General features: G+C 47.1%; 1 protein-coding gene and 1 long non-coding RNA gene across 4 annotated transcripts in view; one reads left to right on the top strand and one right to left on the bottom strand.

Annotated features, from left to right (window-relative positions):
* The window catches only part of LOC115846422 (uncharacterized), a 32,739-nt gene extending 16,944 nt beyond the window's left edge, over window positions 1-15,795 (bottom strand). The window contains exons 1-3 of the long non-coding RNA XR_004036884.2: window positions 15,699-15,795; window positions 13,097-13,165; window positions 790-982 (exon numbers count right to left, since the gene is read on the bottom strand). This is a non-coding gene — a long non-coding RNA (uncharacterized lncRNA). The remainder of the gene's footprint in view (window positions 1-789; window positions 983-13,096; window positions 13,166-15,698) is intronic.
* PPP2R2C (protein phosphatase 2 regulatory subunit Bgamma) overlaps window positions 15,474-21,348 on the top strand; it is a 136,744-nt gene continuing 130,869 nt past the window's right edge. The window contains exon 1 of one of the 3 annotated variants that reach the window (XM_030845119.2): window positions 15,474-15,689. In XM_030845119.2, the coding sequence (XP_030700979.1) occupies window positions 15,620-15,689 (70 nt within the window). In that variant the 5' untranslated portion in view covers window positions 15,474-15,619. Of the gene's footprint in view, window positions 15,767-16,507; window positions 16,560-21,348 lie in introns of those variants that run through there. The other 2 variants (XM_060299748.1, XM_060299747.1) reach the window with 2 other exon arrangements.

Genomic DNA, 21,348 nt, shown 5'->3' on the forward strand with positions numbered 1-21,348 from the left:
CCATTGGACTTGCCTCTCTGGTTCCCTGAGGGATGCTTGGGATGGTCCTGCCACCCAGCATGGCCCGTGGCTTGACCCACCAAGACATCTGAGCCGGCCCGGCGCCATCGGCCCATGGCAAAAACTTTGTGGGGCAGCCTGCACCACTCCCTATGGGAGCCACTGTGGTGGGAGGGAAGGAAAGGGGCTGGCCATCTGCGTTGCTGACAGGCTTCCCCAATCAACCATTCGTTCATTAATCCACCCAACAAGTACTGCATAAGCTTCTACTTCCTGCCAGGCACTGGAGGTGGGGGTGGGGGTGGGGGGGATGGGGCATGGTATGTGGGTGGGAACACAGCACTGAACACACAAGCAAAAGTCCCTGCAACCGTGGAGCTGACATTCTCCAAGGTTGAAATGGGAGAAGTGGGGGAAAAAAACACTAAGATAAGTTGTTAAAATATATGCTATGTTAGTGATAATTACTAAAGAGATAAAAAGTAAAGCAGAGCAGGGGGTATGAAATGATGGGGCTAAGCCTGCAATTCTAGATGGGGTGGTGCCCGTTTTTTAGCATGGGGAGAGGTTGGAACCCAGTGCTAGAGCCAGGCTGCCGGGCTTCACCTCCCATCTGCTGCTCGTGAGTGATCTGACAGAGATTACTCAACTGCTTTAAGCCTCAACTTTCCCATCTGTGAAATGGAGACACTAATAGTGCCTATCCATTGAGGTTTTGGAGGTGGAGTGAAATAATGCATTTAGAGCATTTGCACAGTACATGCCATGTGAGTGGTTCCCCAATCTTACCTTCTCTTCGTGGCCTGAGATGTGTAGATTCCCTCATGCTCCGTGTCCAGGAATGTTACGCTCAGGAGAAGCGAGGAGTATGATCCTCATTTTTGAGGTTTAAACGCTAATGTGGTCTGTGATCATCTGGATGGCTCTCGTCCATCTGTCCATCTGGTTCCCCATGAATCTGTCCCTCGAGTTTACTTGAGACCTTGAAGTCAGGAATGTGTGTTAGTCATTGGTCTCTGCTCCAATGTCCATTGCAGGCCTGATACTTAATGGTGATCAATAATTTCTAATTAAATTAATGGATGGTGAATAAATGCTGTAAGGACTCAGCAATGACTTCAAGCATTGAAGTAATCAATGAAGGCTTCACGGAGGAAGTGTCATGAGAGGGTGGCTTGGAACTGCCAGTGGGAAAGAAGAACCCCGTCTCACTGTGGAAGGCTGGGTCCTGGAGCCTCCCCTTGAAAGATGAACGTGTGTCCCAGATGAGGGTCTGGCTCTGGGCTGCTGCACCGATCTCCTGGGAGCCTGCCCTCAGGAGACTTGGAGTCTTTTTCCCTGATACCGTCAGGCCTGGGTGGGCCATGGGGATGAGCATGGGACCTTCAGTACCCTCTCGCAAGGTCTGGTCAGAGGGGAGGCTGAGTGGAGGCCGCACACTCGGCTGGCAGTGCTGTGAATTATTGATCACCAGAGAGTAATGTGTAGGCAAGGTCATTTCCCTCCTAGGCCAAACTGCTCCATCGTGCTTAATTGCCTGGTTTCCAAATTTCCCTAGGGCTGGCCTGGTGTGTGGGGATTAGTTCTGTGCCCATTTATTTTGCTTGAATCCAGTCTGTGGGGTAAAACGGGATGCCGTCCATTTCTCTTTGGTATTAAGTTTGAAAGCTGTGGATGGGATTAATTCAGGTGCTTAAATGGGGGGAGGGACTCTTGCTTTACCTGGTACTGCAGAGAGGTGTTGCTCTGAGCACCCCATCCCCTCAAGGCTTGACTTACTTGTTTGAGTGGTGGGCTGGCAGAATCAGAGAAATGAGGGGCAATCTATACTCCCTGAGCACCTGTGATGTACCAGGCTCTATGTATATCATCTTCTTTAATCCTCACTGAGATATCCAGATAAAATAAATATAATACACCAAAGTGGGGAACCAGATGATGAAACGGGTTTTCAAAGAAAAATGTTAAGAGCGGGTTGCAAGGATTCTTCCACCCCTTCCTGACAGGGTAGCATGGTGGGTAATGACGGGAAGTCATGAGGAGTGTTGCTCTGGAGGGGACTGTGCTGAGGCTCCTATCACTGCTAAGTGGGAGGAAGAGGAGGTACCTGCCCATTCTCTGGAGCCAAGTGTGGATGGATGACTCAAAGCTTAAAATGTACCTGATGGGTTTCCAGCCAAGAAAGAATAACAGGGACCAGATTTACCTTCCCACCCAAACAACTGAAAAACAAGACAAAACATCGGAAAGAGTGGTTTTCAAGAGACTGGACAATAGGCAGTAAAGGACAGTGATCACTGAGAAATGAAAACACACAAGGAGAGCCCATGATTGCTCCAGCTTATGCCTTGAGAGTTTCCTGGCCATGTGTCAGGGAGACATTGTCCAAGCTGAGTCTGGTAAAATCCTCAAGCTGAGGAGACTGAGCTGAGATTCTGGGGAAATCAAGGAAGTTAGAGTACCCAGGGCAGAATAATGTAGAGGAGAGAGCTACAAAGAGAGTTCTGGAGGTATGGAGAGGTCCAGCATGAGCACTCAGCTCAGAATTGTTCAGCCCATACGTGGGAGGAAATTGCCCAAAGTCAGGGAGAGAACCACCCAAAAGGACCAGAGGGAACAGTGTTTCGAGCACACACAGATTTGGGAAGAGTGCCTGCTGGAAAAATTCACATTTCACAGGGCATTGGGCAGCCTACTCAGGCAAGTCTTGGAGAATAATTTGTCCCAGATTGAGAACTGGTCCAAATGTGCTTAGCAAATCACCAAAGTAAGACTTGAAAGGATCAAACTGTTTCTGAGTTAAAAACAAGCCAGAACATAGCTCAAGAATAGCTATAGAAATACAAACATACACAGCATCCCACACGGTAAAAGTCACAATGTCTGACATTCAGTAAAAAATTACCTATAATGGAAAAGAATCTAAAAAAGAATACACACACACACACACACACACATATATATATATGAATCACTTTGCTGTACACCTAAAACTAACACAACATTGTAAATCAACTCTATTTCAAAAAACTTGTTTTCAAAATTAAAAAAATAAAAGACAGAAAACAATGTAAAAATTACCAGCCATGCCAAGAAGCAGGAAAATACAGCCCATAATGAGGAGAAAAGTCAGTAAGTTGAAGCTGATCCAGAATTGACACAGATGTTAGAATCAGCAGACAAAGATGCCAAACCAGTTATTATAACTCTACTCCATTTGTTCAAAAAGTTAGAGGAAAGATGGAACATACAATAAATATAGGTTTGGATATTAAAGATATTTGGTTTAGGATATAAAAAATCCTAAACCAAGCTATTGCAGATGAAAACTACAATGTCTAAGATGCAAAACACAACGGATGAGATTAACAGCAGGGTAGACATTGCAGAAGAACAGATTAGTTAACTTGAAGACAGCAGTAGAAACTATCCAAAAAGAAACATAGAGAATAAAAAAACAAAAATAATAATTTAAAAGAGAGACAGAGCCTTGGTGAGCTGTGAGACAACTTCAAGATGCTTAATATATGTGCAATTGGAGTCCCTGAAATAGTGAACAGGGAGGAATAGAAAAATATCTGAAGAAATAATGACCAAAAACTTTCCAAGTTTGATGAAAACTATACACTTACAAATACAAGAGTGTCAATGAACCCAAGCACAACAAAAATGAAGAAAACCCACACTAAGGCATATTATAAGTAAATTGCTCAAAATCAATAATAAAGATAAAATCTTAAAAGTAGCTGGAAAGGATGAGGGTGGGGGGAGAAGAACATGTTACATACAGAGGAACACAGATAAGGATTACAGTAGATTTCTTGTAGAAAACAATGCAAGTGAGAAAGCAGTGGAGCAACATCTCTAAAGTACTGAATAAGAAAAAATATGTACTGTCAACCTGGAGCCCATATCCAGAAAAAAAAAGTCTTTCAAGAATAAAAGCAAAATAGGGCTTCCCTGGTGGCGCAGTGGTTGGGCATCCGCCTGGCGATGCAGGGGATGCGAGTTCGTGTCCTGGTCCAGGAAGATCCCACATGCCGCGGAGTGGCTGGGCCCGTGAGCCATGGTTGCTGAGCCTGTGTGTCCGGAGCCTGTGCGTCCGGAGCCTGTGCTCCTCAACGGGAGAGGCCACAGCAGTGAGAGGCCCACGTACCACAAAAAAAAAAAAAAAAAAAAAAAGAGAATAAAAACAATATAAAGTCTTCTCAGGCCTATGAAAACTAAAAGAATTCACCTCTAGCAGATCCTAAATATAATATGTTAAAGGCTGTCCTTCAAACAGAAGGAAAGTGATACTAGATGAAATATGGATCTACACAAAGGAATGAAGAGCATTACCATCAGATGTGGTAATTGCACAAGTAAATATATAATATTTTCCCTTATTATTTTAGTCTCTTTAAAATATAATTGGCTCTTGAAACAAAAATAATGACAACAGAGTGTGTGGTTTATGGCATATATAGCACAATGTGTCACAATCTGTGACTAAAATAATACTTAGAGGGAAATTTATAGCACTAAGCAACTATACTGGAAAAAAAGAAAGTTCTCAAACCAATTATCCTAGGCTCCACCTTAAGAAACTAGTAAAAGAAGAGCAACTTAAACCCAAAGTAAGAAGAAGAAAGGAAATCATAAGGATCAGAAGAGAAATTAACAAAATATAGAACAAAAATAATAGGGAAAATTCATGAGGTCAAAAGCTGTTTCTTTGAGCTTTTGTATCAATAAAATTGATAAACCTATTGCCAGACTTATGAGGACAACAAGAGATAAGACACTATTACCAGTAGCCAGAACGAGAGGGTGACATCACTACAGATCCTACAGATATTAAAAGAATAATAAGGGAATATTATGAACATCTTTTTGCTAATAAATTCAGTGACTTAGATAGAATGGATAAATTCATTGACAGACAAACTACCAAAGCTTACTGTAGAAGAAGATATCCTGAGTAGTCCTATAAGTATTAAAAGAAATTGAAGTGATAATTTAGAACCTTTCCACAAAGAAAACTCCAGGCCCAGTCACTGATGACTTCTATGAAATATTTAATGAGTAAATAATGCCAATACTACACAATCTCTTCCAAAAGATTGAAAAAGGGGGAACAGTTCCCAAATCACTCTGTGAAGCAGCATTACCCTGGTATCAAAACCAGACAAGGACATTTTGAATAAAGAAAACTACAAACCAATATCAATATCCCTCATGAACATCAACACGAAAATTTTTTTTTTTAACATCTTTATTGGGGTATAATTGCTTTACAATGGTGTGTTAGCTTCTGCTTTATAACAAAGTGAATCAGTTATACATATACATATGTTCCCATATCTCTTCCCTCTTGCATCTCCCTCCCTCCCACCCTCCCTATCACACCCCTCCAGGCGGTCACAAAGCACCGAGCGGATATCCTTGTGCCATGCGGCTGCTTCCCACTAGCTATCTACCTTACGTTTGTTCGTGTATAGGGGGAAGGGTGAGCTGTGACAGGGCGAGAGAGAGGCATGGACATATATACAACACGAAAATTCTTAACAAATCTAATCCAACAACAGGGAAAAATGATAATACATCATGACTGAGTGGGTTTATCCCAGGCGTGCCAGCTGGGTTTAACATTTGGAAATTGATCAATGTAATTCATCATATTAACAATAAAAAATCCAAACTATACAATCATCTAGACAGACACACAAAAAGCATTTGGCAGTACCCAACCTCTATTCCTGATTAAAAAAAAAAAAAGCTCTCAACAAACTACAAATAGAAGTGAACTTCCTTAATTTGATAAAGAACATCTCTGAAAAACCCACAGACTTAATGGTCTTAAATATGGAATACTTTCCCACAAGACAGAGGACAAGGCAAGGACAGCCACTTGTACCATGACTATTGAACATTGTACTAGAGGTTAGAGCCAGTGCAATAAGGCAAGAAAGAGAAATAAAAGGCATTCAGATTAGAAAGAAGGAAGTAAAACTGTCTTTATTCACAGATGACATGATTGTCTATGTAAAAATCCAATGAGATCTACAAAAAACTACCAGAATTAATAATACATTTAACAAGTTTGCAGGATATAAGATCAATCAGAGTCTAAATTTTAAAGATATCACTTACAATATGAAGTATGGAGAAATAAATCTAACACATGTGAAAAACCTATGCACTGAAAATTATAAAACACGAGATAAATTAATGAAAACCTAAATAAGGAGAAAGTGTTCTACCGGTTGGAAGACTCAATATTGTTAACATGTCAATGCTCCTCAAGTTGATCTATAGACTCAACACAGTGCAAATTAAATCTCAGTAGGCTTTTTTTTTTAACTGACAAACTGATTCTAGGATTCATATGGAAATGCAAAGGATCTAAGATAGTCAAAACAACTTTGAAAGAAAAGAACAAATTTGGAGGACTAATACGATCTAATTTCAAGAACTTATTATAAAGTTTCAGTAATTGATGTTGGTATTGGTGGTATTATGTCAAGGTAAACAAATAGATCAATGGAACAGAATAGAGAACCCAGAAATAGACCCACACATTTACGGCAGCTGATACAGCTGATTTCGAACAAAAATAAAAAGGTAGTTCAGTGGAGAATAAATAGACAATTGGTGCTAAAACAATTGTGTGTGTGTAAAAGTGAACTTCTATACTTCAAAAAAATGAAACTTATCTCGCATCATACACAAGAATTAATTCAAAATGAACCATAGACCAAAACGGAAAGCCCAAACCTATAAAATTTCTAGGAAAAGTTAACAGACTTTTCTGAAAAAAACAGATTGTAAATATTTTAGGCTTGTGGACATTATGGCCTCCATTGCAACTATACAACTCTGCAATTATGGTGCGAAAGTGGCCATAGAAAATGCGTAAATGAATGAGTATGGCTACGTGTCAGGAAAACTTTATGACTCTGTTGAGTCCACTCTGGGAATGCAAGAATGGTTTAAAGATAAACTATTAATTTAACTCACTCCATTAATAGATTAAAAGGAAAAAGCCAGATAATCATATCAATAGATACAGCAAAACAAAGCAACTAGCCAAACAAAAAAAGCCCACATTAGACAAATTTTGACAGTAATTCTTGATAAACTCTCCCAGAAAACTAGGAAGGGTGAGAAAGGGCACCTATCAAAACCCAACAGCAAACATTTTTTCATGTGGAAATTTAAAAGCATTGCTAGACCAAAGACAAAGATGCCATCTGTCACCACTGCTATTCAACTCTACCTTATACTGGAACCAGCTGAGCCAGACATAAAATGGGGAAAGATTGGCAAGAAAAGACACAAATTGTCTTTAATTGCAGACATGATTGTCTACATAGAAAATCCAAGGTAATCTCTCAAATTATTTAAAATCATATAACAGTTCAACATAACTGCTGGGTACAAGACAGCACACTAAAGTCAATAGCACTTCTCCTGAACAGGAATACAATTGAGAACATATAAGAGAGGCAAACTCCATTCACAAAGGCAGTAAAATCTATAGGGTACCTAAGATGAAATCTAAGAACAGATGTACAAGCCCTGTATGGAAGCAGTATAGCAGCACGGGTCAGAGAAGAGCCTCCAACTCAGAATGCCTGGTTCTACATTATAGCCCTACTGCTAATTGGCTTGGGTAAAGTACTTGACCACTCTCTGCCTCAGTTTCCCCATTTGTAAAGGGAGACAATAATATGTACCTCTGAGTTAAATATAAGCATTTAGAACAGTAATTGGTACATATAAATGTTTGCTATTATTGTTGGGAAGAAAATGACAGCACAATTGAACATGAAAGAATATCTGAATAAATATAGAGATAGATCATGCCCAGGGATGGGACAATTCTGCATTAGAAAAATATCATTTCCCCCTGGTTAAATTTATAAATTCTTTGCTGTTTCAATGAAAATGACAACGGGCTTTTTAATGGGATCTGATAAACTGAAAATTTATATAGAAAAGCAAAGGTCCAAAAATAGTCAATACAATTTTGAGAAAAACAAAGACTATACCACTTGATCTACTTGATACTGACTTATTATAAAACTATAATATCTAAGGCACATAGGCCAGATAAAAAGACCAGTGGAATAGAATAGAGAGTTCAGAAATAGACCCACACATATACAGGAACTTGGTATAGACGAGAGCTGGCATTATAATCAGAGGGAGAAAGATGGATTAGTCAATAAATGATTTGGATATTAGGTACTTCATGTGGAAAAAAAGTGTATAATTAGATCCCTACCTCACTCCAAACAGAACATTATGCTATAGATGGGCTAAATGTAAATATAAAAGAAAGACATTCTATAGCTCACCTTCATAACTCAGCAGGTAGAGAAGTATTTACTGAAGAGGACACAAAAGGCAAAATACTTAAAAGAAAATATTGATAAACTTCACTACATCAAAATCAACTTCTGAAGGAAAACAATACCATAAACAAATTTAAGAGAAAAGCAACAAATTAGAAGAGAATGTTTGCAACACACACGATAAGACAGAGGATAGGTAGTAAAATTATATAAGAAGCTCCAGGAAATCAGTAAGAAAAAAGCCAAAGGGGCAAGGGAGGATCGGGCAATTCTTAGAAGAGGAAATGGAGATTCTCAGCCTCACTAGTCATCAGGAAATGCAAATTAGACAACCATCACCTATCAGCTCACCCACCAACTTGAGGTGCATTTACTCAGTTTCAAGTGCTACTCAAAATTCGATACACTGTTGTAGGAGTGTAAATTGTTTCTTGCTGTGGCAACATGTACGAAGTTAAATATATACATATACCATAATCCTGCCTCCAGGTGTCCATACTTGTTATGAGGAACCAGGTAAAATGATGTCACTGTATTGTTGTTTGAAATTCCTACAGGTTGGAAACAACCTAGATATCCATCCAAGTGGGTGGAGAGGATGGGAGAAATAATAAGTTAATTGCAGTCACTGCTCATGAATGTTTAACAACCTACTATCTAAGGGGAAAAGCCTGAATCTGTAGCATTTGCTGATTTCCGGGCTGTAAATAACTCCCACCAGGGCTGATTCCTAGTTACCACCATGACATCACTGAACACAGAGTCTGGAAGAGAAACACACAATCCGTTCCTGCAAGAAGGTTCTTGGGGCAGGCTCCGGCACACCATTGTTTGTTTTCTCCTAGCATTCGAGATCAATAAAGAAACTAGGTAGAGCTGAAAAAATAAGGCTTAGAGAAAAAGCAATTTGCAATATGGTGCAATCAATGTGATAATGTTTGTATAAATTTTAAAATTACATAAAATGATATAATGCATGTACATGTGTTAAAGAACAGAGCATGGATGAGAAGAAAACATAAATTTGGGGGCAGAATTTGGAAAGAGAATGGGAGGATTAAGACTAGGAAGGGATGCAAAGGAGCTTCAATATCTCTGATTTTATTTCTTACATTAAAAGATTCTAACATATTAGATGTCAGAATCTTTTTTTTTTTTTTTTTTTGGATGCATTGGGTGTTCGTTGCTCTGCACGGGCTTTCTCTAGTTGTGGCGAGCGGGGGCTACTCTTTGTTGTGGTGCGCGGACTTCTCATTGCAGTGGCTTCTCTTGTTGCAGAACATGGGCTCTAGGGCACACAGGCTTCAGTAGTTGTGGTGCACGGGCTCAGTAGTTGTAGCTCACGGGCTCTAGAGTACAGGCTCAGTAGTTGTGGCGCATGGGCTTAGTTGCTCCGCGGCATGTGGGATCTTCCCAGACCAGGGCTTGGACCCGTGTCTCCTGCATCGGCAGGCAGATTCTTAACCACTGCGCCACCAGGGAAGCCCAGATGTCAGAATCTTAATACTGATTCCTTTGAATCGATATTCAAAAGGTGGGGGATTGTAATAATATACTTTCGTCTCTGTTTATTTATATCTCATTAAAATAAATACAATACAAAAAATAAAGTATGATCATGATTGTGTAAAAACAAAACTCTCTCTTGAAAGGTCCCAGAATCAGACACTCCAAAAGGTTTCTGGTAATTATGTTTGGATTCAGGACAACACTCTTCCTATTTTCCTTTCTTTCCACATTTTCTATCATGAGTGTTACTTTTGCAGGGGCAGAAAATCACTAAACGTTGAGTGTGTGGCCAGATGACAACCCTGGGTCCTTCCCTGGTAACATTGCTCTCTGATGGGTCTTAGCACATTTCAGCGTTCTTAGACATTCTCTACCCAGAGGCACTGTGACCTAGACTAAGGTGGGTGGCTGGATTTTTGTCTAGCCTTTCACTGGAGAAAAATCCATCCGGGTACTGCTTCAGGCCACCTCTCCAGACAGTTCCCAGTGGCGAAAAGAACCAAGAGACCCCCTTGAACTCCCTGTGGGACCTGGGCAGTCACAGAGGGGAAAGGTGGCAGAGAGGTAGTTACATTAGTACCAGCTAGTATGGGCTGACTGTACAAGATCTGGATTCACACAGACCTGGGTAAATCGCAGCTCGGCCACTTACTAGTGGGTGACTTCGGAAGTGACTTGGCGCCTGTTTGTTCATTTATAAAATGAGTACTGTTGTAGATTCTGCTATAGTGCAAAATATTTGTAGTCCCTCCTTGGGGGAGGATTGTACTTACGTGTGCCATTGAGGTCATGTGGTCATGTGACCTATAGTGTCCCTCCCTGCCCTTTGAACTCATGAGTCGTGGTTATGTGACTTACTTGGGCCAATGAAGTTGTAAGAGTGAGCTCATGACACTCATCTCTTGTTCACCTCTATCATGACCCCAGCAACGCCCAAATGTAGGGCTGCTTGGTCAGCCTGGCTCCCAGAGTAAGGATGACGATGATCAGAGCTGCAGCCAACTTGTGATGGGCATGTGGCATGAGTGAGAAATAGATACTATAAGCCACTGCATTTCCAAGGGTCATGCATTGCTGCAATACAACCTAGTCCATTCTGGCTGATACAGAGTCCTCATGTTTTGAGGACAAAATGAGAGAGCACCTGTAAAGTGTTTAACTACAACCAGCTGGCGTACAGGGTTGGAGCTGTCGGGATAAGTGAGGTTATGTTACAGTAGCAGATAACCCACAAATCTCGGTGACCAAGCACAGCACATGTTTATTTCTCACTCACACTACCCATTTAATGTGGTCCCTGTTCTTTGTAACCATTCAAAGGTAAAGCCATCATCAAGATAAAGATCATGGTTTTATCTTGACATTTGCTTTTTCAAGACCCTAAGTCAGGAGGGAAAAAAAAAATCTGGCAAACCGCACTCAGGCTTTAAAAGTTCTAACTCAGAAGAGATACCAGTCACTTTCTTTACATTTCACTACACCTTCTTATGACTATGCCTAATTTTTGAGGGGACAGGAAGTGCAGATCTATCCAGTATGCAGGAGGAGGTGGGAAGCAGGACATGTGAGGTCAGCACGAAGACCTCCCTGTGGCCATTCGATGAATGGGAGCTGCTGTTAGAGTTACTGTTCATGATGACATTTAGGTTGATTCCAAATGGAGACAAATGGATGTGGGAATGGCATTCTAGGCAGGGGACAAGCATGTGCAAATGCACAGAGTCTTGAAAGGGCCAGCCTTGTTCAGAAAATTGCGGAACAGGTCGAGCATACAGGGAATTGGCTAGAGATGCAGTTTGGGACCACATTACAAAGACCTTAGAATTTAGACTTTAGCGTGTAGAAACTGGGAGCCTTGAAACATTTTAAGCAGGAAAGTGAATGGTCAGCTTTCAGTCCACATGAGGGAGGGGTGAGCCCCTAAATGCTGGTGGGGTGGTGAGGCCGGCATGAGAAGGGGGAGGGTTTGAGAGCTCTGAGAGCAGGTCAGCAGGACTGAAAGATGGACAGGCTGTGAAGGCTTAAGGGTGAGGGGTCGAGGATGACTCGACCTGAGTGGGAAGGAGGACGAGGGCCAGTCTCGGTTTCTGGAGAGGATGCCTAGTGCAGTGCTGGAGGTAGTGAGTAGCTAAGATCACAAACAACGGTAATATCTTGTTTGACAAGGTTGTGGAGCAACAGGAACTCTCTTACATTAGCTCTTTGGTAAATTCTTTGATATCAGTTACTAAAGCTCCACATACACAGATCCCAACCTCTGGCAATTTCCTAACGAGCATATACGCCCAACGGAAGTAAGTCCAGGCAGACCTTTATTCATCATAACCTCCAACTGAAAACAAGCTAAGTGTCCATCACAAGGAGGGTACATTGCAGTGTATCTGTACAATGGAATACTATAGAACAGTGGAAAATGAATAAACTACAGCTGCATGTATATAATAATGAGTGAAACTCAGAAACATAATGTTGAGCAGAAGAAACCAGAGAGAAAAACATTCACACTCTGTGATCCTACACAAAGACACCCACCAGCAAAATTATAGTGTTAGAAGTCGAGATGGGGATTATCTTTGGGGTGGAGAGGGTGGGTCATGAGGGAGGCCTTATGAAGACGGCAGTGGCCTCTTTTCCTGAGGTAGGTGGTAGTTACACAATTTCACTTTCTCAGAGAGGTCCTCTCCACTCACCCTTTATAAAATAGACCCCTCCATCCATCTCCATCCCTGCACCCTGCTTTCTCCTCTCACTCATCGTGACCTCCATGTTACACGTTCACATTGTCTTGTTGACCTCGCCCCACTAATAGGTCAACCTCATGGGAGCAGAGAGTTTGGTCTGTTCTGTTCTCATTACCCCTGTGCTGGAAATGGGCCTGCACATAGTAGATGCTCAACAAATAGTCTTCGTTAATGAAAAACAAGGGAGGAGGCCGTACAGAGAGAGAGGTTGGGGTCAGGAGAACAGAGGAGCAGGATGTGCCGAGGGGCAGGGATGCCTGAAGATATAGGAGAGGAGGCAGTGGATGGTGTGAGTTTGAGTGGGGTGGAGGTGGGCACGAGCAGGGGATTGAGGGAGGGGCCTTGGCTCTGACGTAGGGGTGCTTCAGGAGAATGGAAGAGATGGTCCAGAGGAGCCCTGAGGGAGTCAGAGGAGACTGCATGGGGGTACAAGGGGCTGAAGCTGAGCCTTGGGGCCCAGCAAGGTTCAAGACCACCAACTCCCGGGTCCCCAGCCTGACTTACAGGTTGACGAAAGGGGTGGATCCTTGTGTTCGGCCAGGGCAAGGCCCTTTTCACTGTGATCCAGGCATCCTGGAAGACAGGGTGGGTATTTCAGCGGGACTGCCAGATGGGGAGGCTGGGGGTGAGGGGGTCCCCCCAAGATCAGAGAGGCGAGGGTCAGCATGATGATGATAATGTCTAACATTCCAGAGCACCGATGAGGCCAGGCCCCTGCTAAGCGTGAACTAGGCACACCAGGCTGTGATCACGTCCATTTAACTGACAAGGTTGTGCTTGCCTGGGGCCCCTTCACTGTGAGGACTTGAACCCAAACTGTCCGGTTTCCAGTATCTGAGGCTGCAGCCACTTGCTACATGGGCTAGAGAGGTGAGTGGGGAACAGACAGAGAGCGGGATGCTGAGTTCTGTTGTTAGGTGCGGGACACTTGAGCAGATCAGGCTGGTGGGTGATAGAGAACTGGATGTCAGCCTCTTTCACCTCCTGAGGGTCCTTGCGTTTACCTGGCCTTTGAACTGGATCTGCACACCTGTGCTATGAGGTGGACCTTGTGAGAAAGCTGAGGTGGGGACAGGTGCGGGACCTGTCCCGGCTCACTCAGCAACCAGGTGGTGGCGCTGGCAGAACCCCAGGCCCTTCCTGGGTCCTGCCTTTTCACTTATGCCCTCCAGGGTGCTGGGGCGGGGGGTGGGGGGGGAGAAACTTTCACCTCCTTATAGGTTCATTCTGGGCATTTCTATGGAATAAAAGCTCATATCTAGCTTCAGAAACTCCCTCTCACCTCCCAGCAAGAAACCTCAGGTGGCTTCCACCTTCCCCAGTCTCTCCCACAAACCTATCCTCCTACCCCAGCCCCTTCTGGACTCTCCTGTCCCCACTGCAGTTTGGGGAGATGCCTGGAGTCCCCAGAAAGCCAGTTGAGGAGAGGAAAGCATCACAGAATTGCAGGAGTGAGAGAGACCAGTGGCACCTCCCTCCTGTGGCTTGAACCACCCCCCAATCTCAGGCCAAGGGCCCCTTCAGCTTTGGCACCCCTTGGAGGCAGTCTGAACCTTTCCTACTCTCCCTTTCCAAACTGGTTTTGCTGAGCACCTAGGAAAGCCTGCTGGTGTGTGTAGGGGGGAGGGTGCTGGGGGGGCGGTGTTGATCCATACCCAACACCTCTGACACACCCACTGGGGGCTGGGCTCCCTGCAGGCAAGGGGTCAGCTTGGAGGAGGTGGCAACTCGCCAAAAGAGGGAACAAATAGCTTTTGAGCGCCTGCTCTATGTGAAGCACTGTGTAGGATGCGAGGGGGTGGCGGGTATACTTATGACTAAGGGAAGGGAGGGGGTAGGTTCCTGCCTGGCAGAGGGAGGAGGGACCCGCACTTCCCAGCCTGTTTTTGGAGCGTACCCAGCACTTTCTCCACTTTATCTCACCAGTAAGTAGAGAGGTGAGCATGAGAAGAGATCTCGGCGCTCTGCCTGGAGGAGGCCTACTACCTCCAGCCATCTCATCCAGAGTTTTGCCTTGTTTGTAGGGTGCTGATTCCCCCCGCCGCCCCCCCCCCCAGTCCGTCCCCTAGCTTCTTCCCACGGGTCCAGTTTTGCGCTTAGGAGGTTCCTGGAAGTGCGTTTGCCTACCCTCTTTTACCAATGAACGGGGGCTCTTGTCCCTACTCCCCACCCCCGGTCTTCCGCCGCTGTGAAGTCTCCCATTCTCCAGATTCGCCTTCAGCCGCGCCCCGCTCCCTTCCCTGTTCTTCTGGTCGCCGCGGCCCTCGGCCTTGTGAGGCTGCCCACCTGTCCTCCCCTTTTCTAATCTCCCCACTCATGGGCCATACACAACTGGAATACCTGGGCACGCAAGGTGACCCTCAAAGGCTCAGCTGACCGTGTGCCCCCCAAGCTGGCCATCTCCTTCCTCCCTCCCCCGCTGGCAGACCCAGGGACCAAAGGTGCCCACCCGCGAGGCCGGGAGCGCGGAGACGCAGCCTTTGCCGGGGCGCCGCCGCACCTGCAGGGTGCCGGGCTGCCCGCGCGCGCGGCGGGCTGCGCGGGCCGTGGGGGCGGAGGAGCGGGCGGCGCGAGGGAGGGGCCTGCGAGAGTGGCGGCGGCGGCGGCGGCGGCGGCGGCCCCAGCCCTAGCAGCCTGGCTCGGCCTCGGCTCGGTCGGCGCAGCGCCGCGCGCGTCCCCTCCCGCCGCCGCCGCCGCCGCCGTAGCCAGGCGCACCAGCACCAGGCCTCCGCCGCCGGGCGCACCGACGCAGCGCGCACCGCCGGCCGGGATGCGCTCACGGGCCCCGGTCCGCCCCCACCCGCGGCCGCCGCCCGCCCGCCGCGCTCAAGCCTGACCGCGGCGCCCGTCCCGGCCGCCCTCGCCCGTCCCCGGCTGCCCCCGGTCGCGATGCCCGCCCCCCGGGGCCCCGGTGGCCCGCGCCCCTGCTAGGCTGCGGCGGCATGGCCCGCGCGCCCGGCGCGACCTCTGCGGATTGCAACGGTGTGCGGCGGCGGGGCATGCCCAGGGCACCGGGCACGGCCTTCAATGGGCGAGGACACGGACACGCGGAAAATTAACCACAGCTTCCTGCGGGACCACAGCTATGTGACTGAAGGTAACGTACGTGTTGTCTGAGGCCCCCTCCGGCCGGCCGCGGCGTGGGGATGCCGTCGCACCGAATGCCCTCCGAAGGTTTGGACCGCGCGCTGTGTGTTGTGTCCCCCCACCCTACCCTACCCCGCCCCGGGTCCGGGAGGGAGGGAGCCCGAGGGCGCCGGCCTCCGCTGCCCAGCAGCCCGAGAGCGCAGCGCCTTCCTCCGCGCCGCCCTCCGGCAGGCAGCTTTCCGCCCCCAGGCCTGGTGGCATCCTGAATCGGCCCTGGCCCTCATTTTTAAAAAGGCCACCTCTGCGGCTAATCTGGTGAAGAAATACCGGGGAAATTTAGTGGCTTAGAATACTGGGTTTGCCCTGTCCAGAGCCCGCAGAATTTTCTAGGCTGCCCACTCCCTGGAGACGAAGTGGGACCCGGGGGTGGGGGTGGGGGTAATCCATTGCCAGATTCCCCTAGAGGCACGCGGTCTTCGGCCCCTCCCTGTACCTCGAGAAGCAGGGCCCCTTAGTGGGTGGGAGAAGGTGTCTGGTTTGGGGTTCATCTTTTATTCCTGGCGAGTTGAACTAAGACAGGAACAGCTGGCCCTAAACTGTCAGAATTTTCCCCCAAAGTGGGACATGCCACCCCAAACAGGCCCTACATTTGAAATCCCCTAAATTGGCCCTACAGCCCAAGCCCAACCGCCACTACGAGGCTGGTGGGATCTAGAGGGTCAGCGGCCCTCTCTTATAAGCCTGTAACTTCCAAGGGTCCCTCTGCTCCACCTTGCCCAGGGAGCGGTGGGGACAGCTCCCGGGCCGCAGCCGGGGGCCCGCGGAGTGGAACCTCCACTGAGGATGGGGAGAGCTAGCCGCGGGGTGTCAGCGTGCAGCGGTGAGGACACTTGTGCTGGAGACCTTCCCGGGTGAAGGGGCCGTCTGCATCTTCCCTGGGGGCTGCTGGACTGGCTGCAGAAGTGTTTGTGGGTTTTTAGCAAGAGGTCCCCTGATGGGTGCCTCGGTGGGAGGGGCCCTGGGCATTGCGTGCCGCGGGACTAGTGCGCGTGGGAGCCTGTGTCAGGAACCCGTGTGGGCTCGGAGCGGTGACTCGACTCCAGGGTGCTGTCCGCCGCGCTGATGCCTGGCTCCGCCGGAAATGAGGCCGAGGAGCCCGTAGCCCGAGCCCTGCGGAGGCCTGGGGAGCACTGGGCCAGCGCGGGGTGGGCTCCTGGGCGTCCTGACCCAGGGGAGCAGAGGCTGGGTGTGTAACCTGGGCGGACATATGCTGAAGAGTGGCGCTCCCCGCTCCCCGGAGGAGAAGTGCTGAGTCACGCTTTGCTGATGGGCGTGTGTAGGGAGAGGGGGCAGGGCTGCTCAGGCCGGGTGAGGGCTCTGCCCCAAGCTAGGGGTTTCGGGGTGGGGGGTGTCCCCAGGCAGCTGAAAGCGGTCTTTTGTCGCCTGCCTTGGAGAGGCTGAGGAAGGATCAGCGTGTTTCCTGGTGTTCTTTCTGCTGGCAGCCTGCTGAGAGGCAGAGGTAAAAAGGCTGCTGGGTTGCTGGCAGGTGCCCCAGTGGTCTGGCTGGAGCCAGGAGAGAGAGGGGATCTTGGCAGGTCATTGTGGTCTGGTTTTCTGGAGGAAGCCTCCGTTTTCCCATCTCTACATTGAGGATGATGGGACAGGGCACTGGGCGCCGTGATTTAAAGTATTTAAAAAGCACTGCCTGACTCATAGCGGACATTTGCAAACCCTAATTCCTTCTTTATTCTGTCTCCCGCTGTTTCTCGCACAAATTCACCAGCTCTTAGAAGGGAGGAACAAGGGAGAAGTGCATAGTTATCAGAGTAAGAAGTGATGATTTTAATTCTTCATTCATAGAACGCATATTTACCGAGTACCTACTATGTTCTGGTCAGTTTTAGCCCTGGGGACTGGACACAGGTACTGCCCGTGGGCAGCCTGTATTCTAGAAGGGAACGCCGTTATGTGGATGGATCTCTTTTCCCCATCTGTGAAATGGGAGTGAATAATACCATTCTGTCTAGAGGTATTAAGGTTTCTGTGAGGGTCAGATAAGATGGTGGATGAAAGAGCCACCTCGGAACTACAAATTGTGAACTGGCAGCCCAGGTAGGTGGAGGACCCATTATGTGCTGAGGCCTCACAGGAGCTCCACATACCCCGCATCCCTATTTTATAGATGAAGAAACTGAGGCGTGGCCTTTGTCCATGTCCCAGATTGAATGCCAGAGTGTGGAAGGCACAGAGCTCAGGTCCTAGGGAACCTAGGACCAAGATCTGAAGTTCCCGCCCTTGAGAAAGCAATAACAATAATTATTAGAATTATATGAGATTTCTGGCCTCCCTGCATGAAAACAGACTTTCACACTGTTGCATCTTGCCTGCATTTTGTGCTCAGAGCACAGAGTAAGTTACAGATTTGGATGTCAGACAGACTCGTATTCGAATCCTTCTTCTGACTCTTCAGGTGCTGTGCAACCTCGGACAAGTTACTAAATGTTTCTGGGCTTCACTTTCTCCCTTTAAAGGGAGGAGTAATAGTGACTCATCTTACAGGGCTGTTGGAATGATCAGTGGTTTTGCTAATTTAGGAAGCACCTGGCACAGTGTTTGGCCTGTTGGAAGCACTTAATAAATGGCACTGTTATCATTTAAAAGTATTGTTCCTGGAAGAGCTTCACAAGCAAATAATGGATGCTGGGAGTTTGTAAAAGAACCAGGCGTACAAATTCCTGTTCCACCTGGTCACTTGGTCACAAACACTCACAATACCCCAGTGGCTCTGATCTACTTCCTGTTCCTTAAGCAGGAAGTTTTTTCTTTCTCTTGGAGTATTTGCACTGGTTACGTCCACTACCTGGAACACCCACTTCCTGCTCTTCCTTCTCATCCTTTAGGTCTCAAGTTAAATGTCATCTTCACCAGTGCCAGTCTTGCTTGAGTTCCTCAATTTCTTCTTGTAAAATCTCAAATACCTTGGGGAGAGTTTAGGTTTTGTTAGTCATTCACACCTTAGTGTGAATTAGAGCAGCTTTTTGCCCTCTAACTCTTAGCTCAGCTCAGCTGATTGAGGGCTGTTGTGATCATAAGGCATGAGTGCATGTCACTGTGGGGCACAGAGAACTTGGCAAGGATGGGTGAGTGTTGGGGAGAACAGTACAGTTGACAGTAGACAGTAGAAGGACCTGAGCCCTAGAGAAAGGGGCCCCAGGGATAGGAGAATGCCAAGGAGTCTCTGTTTAGGCTTTTCTCAAGAGCCAGATATGGCTCTAGGAAGGACTCTTCCTGGCTGTGTTCTCTTGCTGCAGCCCCAGGACTCAGCTTTAGGGTGGTTAAATAGACATTTTTAGGCTAGATTGAATCTACAAAATACATTCATCCTCCTTCATGCAGTAGCATTTACCAAGCACATCCTTTTCTGAGTCTGGCCCTGGGCAGGCAGTGATGGACCAGTGTACTCCCATCCCCCTTGCAGTGACTGGTCCCAGAATGGACGTGGGAGTCCTTTCTGGAGGTTGAGTGGAGAGTAGAGTGAGCTGCAGGAAGCTGGTCCCTCTCTTGTGATGGAACACAGAAGCCTCCATTGCTGCTGGCGGCCGCCTTGAGACCATGGAGGGAGCCAGTCTGAAGCCAACAACACCGTTGCTGGCAGAGCAGACAGTGAGTGAGAACTGGGGACGTTGGTGACATCTGTGACTCCTGGATTATTAACCAGGCCTGATGTCCACCCCACCTCTGGGCTTCCAGTTCCGTGAGCTGTTACATTTACTCATTGTTTCAAACTTTCAACCAAGTCTCTGTTACTTGCAGCCAGCAGTACCCCGACTCGTACAGCCTTTACTGACTGTCTGGAAAACAGAAAGGCTGCCCTGTCACTCACGAACCAGATGCGAGATACAGAAAACCAGGAGGGATGCTGATTTGTTTGCTTTTTGTTTTAGAAATCCTCTTTGATTTCTTTCACGCGCTCAAGTCCAAGCTGCAGAGTTCTGATTTCCCCTCCTCGCGTTTCCAGCCAGATGAGGTATCCCAATATCTGGTGTCAGGAGATCTGCATTCCTGGTGGGGTCTGGAGACCTGCCTTCCCAGTGGGGTCCGCTCTGGGTCTGTAATCTCGGGCAGGTTTCTCTGAGCCTTAGTTTCTTCTCCAGGTTGCTCCTTAGATCACTTGAAACAAGGGACGTGCAGTTATTTGACGCTGTAGCATCTTCTCTATGGACTCTCCACCGTGCTTCATGAATGGAATATGCTTAGTGAACTCATGGCATTAAATGGCTTGGTGTGTGTGATTGTGCCCAGCCCAGGGCCTGGGGCACAGTCAGTACTTAATAAATATTGTCCATAAATAACTATGTCTGTTCTTTAGGGGGTTAGAGTTAGACTAGCCCTTAGAACGGTCATCAGACTGGCTAACCTAATTCCATCTCCACCCCCAGAGAAATTGTGCTGAGAGGGGAGTTATGTCTGGCAGGGACCTGAGCCAGCCCAGTAGGAGAGCGGAGAGCCAGCCTTTGATTTTTGAAATCTTTGTTCCTTTTGCTTCCACTTAGGAGCACCCCTTCCATAAGTTTGCCTGGGTTTTCACGAGCTCATGTTGTCTCCACTTCAGGGAAGGAGGCTGCTGTGGGACACTGGTGGCTGTCCCCCATTAAGTCACATCACCTCTCTGAGCCTCAGTTTCCCTGCATTGCTTCCTGCCCTGGGTTGTCACAAGGTTCTGAGGAGTAAAGACCATGTGGACTCCAAAGGTCCACCTTTGGGAAGGGGTTATTGTTATCAGTTTCCCCAAACTGTCAAGAAAGCCAGACCTCACTTAAAGGTTGGTGCAGTCACCAAGTAGGGGTTTTCTCATTTTCTTGCTGCAAGATGGAGATCAAGTGCTAATAAAATGTTTCCGCATCATCTCCTGGTTTTTACTTGCTACAGTTTTGGGGTTTTATCCTTAAAGTCAGCAGAGCTAAGGGATGTTTCTCTAAGGTGTTTAGGTCTTGACACCTGAAGCGTGGCTGTATGAAATACTGGGGCTTAAAGGGGAGGATTACAGAGTAACAATGCAGATGAAGAGGAAAGACCAGCCTCTAGATACGTGTTGTTAGCCATTTGCCACAGCTCCTGCCCATCTCTTTTAAATGCCCATGTCTGTTTTTAATAAAAGCTTTAATCTCTCCATATAAACCATTTGGAAGGGTACTTTTAAGTGTGAGGTTATAAGAATTTTCCAGTGCTTTGCTGCAGAGCTGGTGTCCTGAGTGTGCAACCCGTGTAGGTCCCATATTCGGAAGGACCAAGAACCCTGCGCTCCGTTTAATTCTCTGCTGTCCCCATCTTGAAATTTTTAATAATTGTATCTTTGGACCCGTGTTTTGTAAGTGACATCTGATGGGACAATGGAGCACACCTGTGAACACAAGTGACACATGCAACAAGCGATTCCGCTGTTCCTTGTGTGGCTTCCGTAACATGCTTACCTTGTGTCACTTTAAGTGTCATGGAGCTCCCCAGCGTCCTGGGGCCACCAGAATTCTGCGCATAGGCACCGATCAGCATGTCTGTGGTTGCGTAAACAGGGGCACTGACAGCTCGAGAGGCCACGCTTTCCTTTTGAATCAGAACTTGTTTTGAATGCAGAAAGGAGGCAATGACATTCTAAGAAGCATAAGGATCAA

Source organism: Globicephala melas, chromosome 5 (assembly GCF_963455315.2).
Source record: "Globicephala melas chromosome 5, mGloMel1.2, whole genome shotgun sequence".
NCBI lineage: Eukaryota > Metazoa > Chordata > Mammalia > Artiodactyla > Delphinidae > Globicephala > Globicephala melas.